We start from the raw sequence: 3800 nt of genomic DNA on the forward strand, positions 1-3800 counted from the left end.
CGCGGGATGCAGCATTTACACGGGCACGGGCGACGGGGGACACAGCAGCATCGCAGAGTGAACGGGGGTGTGTGCTGTGCCCTACCAAGCCAGGCTCTGCCGTCTCCCCCACGCTCGGGGGGCCAGGAGTGTGCAGCCGCTTATTCACCAAGCCCAGCCCAAACTCACATTCAGTGCTCACCCCTTACTGTCACAGAAATGGGAATCACGTGTCTGTGAGCCGTGCTCACGTACTAAATCGCTGTGGCCAGAGTGCCAGTGTTGCTGTGTTACTGTGTATCTGGGTCTCACCCCTGAATTCCTCCTGGTGCCTGTGTTTCTGTAGTGCCCAGGAGGAGGCAGAATGGAAGTCCTGGAGGAGAAGGAGGAAGAAGAGCAAAGAGAAGAAGAAGAGCTGAAGGCTTTGGAGAATTGCACTAAACTCCAGGACTTGGAGACAAAGGTGTCCTCAGAGCAAGTCTGCGTCCCAAGTGATGTACCGTAAGTCACGTGTGCCTGTTACTGGGATGAGCAGAGACGGTCCCTTTGGGGCATGCGGATGGCAGGTGTGGTCCCCTTGCACGCAGAGGGGAGGGAGCGAGTTCTGCGTGTCTGGTGTGTTTGTCCCAGAGTGGGTATGTGTGAGTAAGACGGTAACTAACTCCATTGTACGTTCATTTGCTGGTCTATCATGACACTAGAGAAAGATCCCCTGAGCCTCTGGGTATATGTCAGCTTGCCATCACTCCAGGGAACCTTTGCTATGTCAAAATCATGTCCTCAGATATGATCCCTGTTTTTTCCCTGGGAAACAGGGAGCCCCTGATGTGTTTTGATAGCAGGTCATCTTGTCTGAATTGCTCCTGTCTTATTACCTGTGTCTGTCTGCCTCCTCCTGCCCTGGAAGTGATTTTGACTGGAGCTCCATTGACACGTCCCAGTTGCCATCCTCGTACAAGACAAATTCCCTGAAGGAAAAGAAGCTGCTGCAGATCGCTGACCATTTCCTCCAGCAGTACACTCACCTCTGCCCTGACCGCAAGCCACTCTTCCTCCACCCGGTCAACGAGTGTGGCGTGGAGGTATGGGGTGGTGTGGGGCTGGGCCACAGCATGGGAGGCACTGGCTTCCATAGTGCCAAATGATGGGGCAGGACAGCAGCCCTTCCCGCCCTCCCTCCTGGCCAAAGGGAACGAACAGGAACCTGCGTGCTGTGCCCACAGCACCCTGAGCAGACACACAGCAGCCCGGGAACACCCCAGCTGCCCAAATCCACAAGTGTGTTGTAGCACGCACATGGTGGTGGTGCCATGTAGGCTGCGTCCAGCTCGCAGCCCTGCAGCGTGATGCTCAGGAAACAGCAAAGACCACAGAAACATAAAGGAAAGTGAAAGAAACATGAAAGAGATAAGGCTCAGGCTGTGTCACAGATACGGAATCTGGATGGAGTGAGGTCTTATTGTGAACTTGGCAGAAGTTGCAGGAAAGGAAGTAAATGTGGAAGCTTGTGGTCTGATTTTGTTTAGGACTGGGCCCAAGCTGCGCAAATGTTGTCTAGTTCTGGGCCCAATGCTCCCCCGGGCATCTGGAATTGCTACTTTGGGCCGGCTTTCCCCATATCATTAACATACAAGGCAAAAAAATGCTGGAGGACATAAGCACTGGGAAGGGCCATAGCTATTTGTCTTGCTTGAAAATGAAGAGAATTGGCTCGCATCTGTGACGTGTCTGAGAGGAGTGTGAAGTTTTAGCGACAGACAGGCAGACGGCCTCTCAAGCCCGTGTAATTTCCATCTCAGAACAGGTGAGGAGGGTTACTGGCACTGTTGGTGTGCTCTTAGGGAGGTCCTGCCTGTGAGCTGCAACATTCAGGGCTGGTTTGAGGATGGCTTTGCACAGGAGACTCTGCCAGGCATGTGTTGGCTAACCAAAGTCCTCTTGTTGCCCTACAGAAGTTTGTGAGCACAACAGTGAGGCCAACCCTGCTGCCTTACACAGAGCTGTACCACTGGGATGGCTGTGCCAGCTTCGTCTCTGATTACCTTGCCATGGAGCCCCTCGAGTCCCCTGTCACACCGGTAAGAAAGGGGTTGCAGTCCCATCAGAAACAGCCCTGTAACGGAGGTGACAGAAGGGCCTCTCAGCAGGACAAAATGTGGACACACCAGTGGCTGGGATTACAAAGGTCTTTGACCCCTCCATCATCCTCTCATTACTTAGGCAGCCCCCCTTATTTTCCCTGGCCCTGGGCGCTCTCTTTGGACCTGTAATCCCAGTACATATATACAGTGTGGTACCTGCCAAGCAATTAAGCACCATTTCTACAAGATTGGGCCTGAGCCTGCTCTCAGTGTCCCCAGGTGACCAGCAGGTCTGCTGCGGGTTGCAACGGCTGACAAGCTTCCCCTCCAAAGACCAAGACACCTTCAACAAAGGAGCATATAAAGCCTAGGGGACAATGCTTGACCTTGGTGACTTGTTCTTAGGGACTTCAGACATTTCATCCCAATTTTGGGGATATTTTGGGGTTGCCAAAGGGAGGTTTCTAGACTGGTAAGAAAGGATGATGCCAGAGTTGGGGCAAGCTCTTGGCTGGTGTGGATTGCCTAAGGCACACTCTTTGCTTGCAAGGATGGCTGATGCCCCGTAGAGTGCCCCAAACAATGTATGCCAGCTCCACACTGGCCAAGTGCGTCCCAGGGTCTCAAGAGGAACAGTGGCACTTTGCAACCACAGAGAATGGATCTCGATTTAGCAAATGGAGACTGCCTTGGTCACCTAAGTTGATGCCCAGTATCTGGGAGTAGACTGTGTAGAAACTCTCTATATGCAGTATGGGCATATTGATCCCTTTGCTTGCTCGCTGGTGAGGCCCAGAAGGCAATGTGTTCCTTCCTTTGAACTATAATTTAGCTTGTGGGTCTTTTGCTTTAAAATGCTGCAGACAGACCAGCTGGAGATGGAGGTAAGCCCCACCCCAGAGGTGTGGTTAGCATTAGGTTTTCAGCAGTTTGATGAGTTTGTCCCCCTGGCTAAATTTGTCACCAAATTTGGGGTCAGAATTTCCCCAGATCACTTTGGAGGGGACTTTTGGGGTCTGTGGCTTATGTAGGAGTTTTATATAACAGGTTCCCTGTGGGTGCAGAGCCCGGGGATGTGGGCAGTGCCCTCTCTCCTGCTCTCTGCTTGGTGGGTCTTTCAGCTTCACAAGCCAAGCACTGTGAACACACACCTCTCTCTTTCAAGCCCAGTTCACTCTATTCCCCAACCACCATCCTGAAATACCAGCGAGGGAACTGCTTTGACTTCAGCGTGCTGCTGTGCTCCATGCTGATCGGGGCTGGGTACGACGCCTACTGTGTGCATGGATATGCCACCCGCGAGATATGCACCCTGGATGAGACTCTGGAGCTGTGCCCACTGCTTGGGAAGCTGCAGGAGGTGAGACCTGAGGTGAGCGGGCAGGTAGGAGCCCAGCATGCATGCTCAGCCTGCTCATTTCCAGTGAGCTCCAGAGTTGAGCTAGGGGCAACAGCTTCAGATCCACACTGGGTTTCAGTCTGCACCAAGCAGGGACCTCACCAAAGGGATTTTTTGAGTGATTTCCCACAGCTCCTTAAGAGGCCGCTTTGTCACACCAGGTCAAATACTGCGAAGTGTCGAGGGTTGGGGACTGGGAGGTAGCTGTAAGCCATACATTTTCTCCTTTCTCTTGATCTCTGCTGGGTTTCACAGCAAGACCCTGCTTTTTCCGAGGCAGGTATCAAAAGAGGTGATGAAGAAGAAGCCCAACAAGTATAGAGTTAAGCCCGCGCCAGACC

General features: G+C 52.8%; 1 protein-coding gene across 1 annotated transcript in view; it reads left to right on the forward strand.

Moving 5' to 3' along the window:
• The first annotated feature begins 343 nt into the window (after positions 1-343).
• DRC7 (dynein regulatory complex subunit 7) overlaps positions 344-3800 on the forward strand; it is a 14647-nt gene continuing 11190 nt past the window's right edge. The window contains exons 1-5 of the mRNA XM_035898817.1: positions 344-480; positions 887-1061; positions 1932-2057; positions 3226-3432; positions 3740-3800. The exon at positions 3740-3800 is cut by the window's right edge and continues 83 nt beyond it. Coding sequence (XP_035754710.1) covers positions 344-480; positions 887-1061; positions 1932-2057; positions 3226-3432; positions 3740-3800 — 706 coding nt within the window. The remainder of the gene's footprint in view (positions 481-886; positions 1062-1931; positions 2058-3225; positions 3433-3739) is intronic.

This window comes from Egretta garzetta, unplaced genomic scaffold (genome assembly GCF_000687185.1).
Source record: "Egretta garzetta isolate BGI_Z169 unplaced genomic scaffold, ASM68718v1 scaffold27, whole genome shotgun sequence".
NCBI lineage: Eukaryota > Metazoa > Chordata > Aves > Pelecaniformes > Ardeidae > Egretta > Egretta garzetta.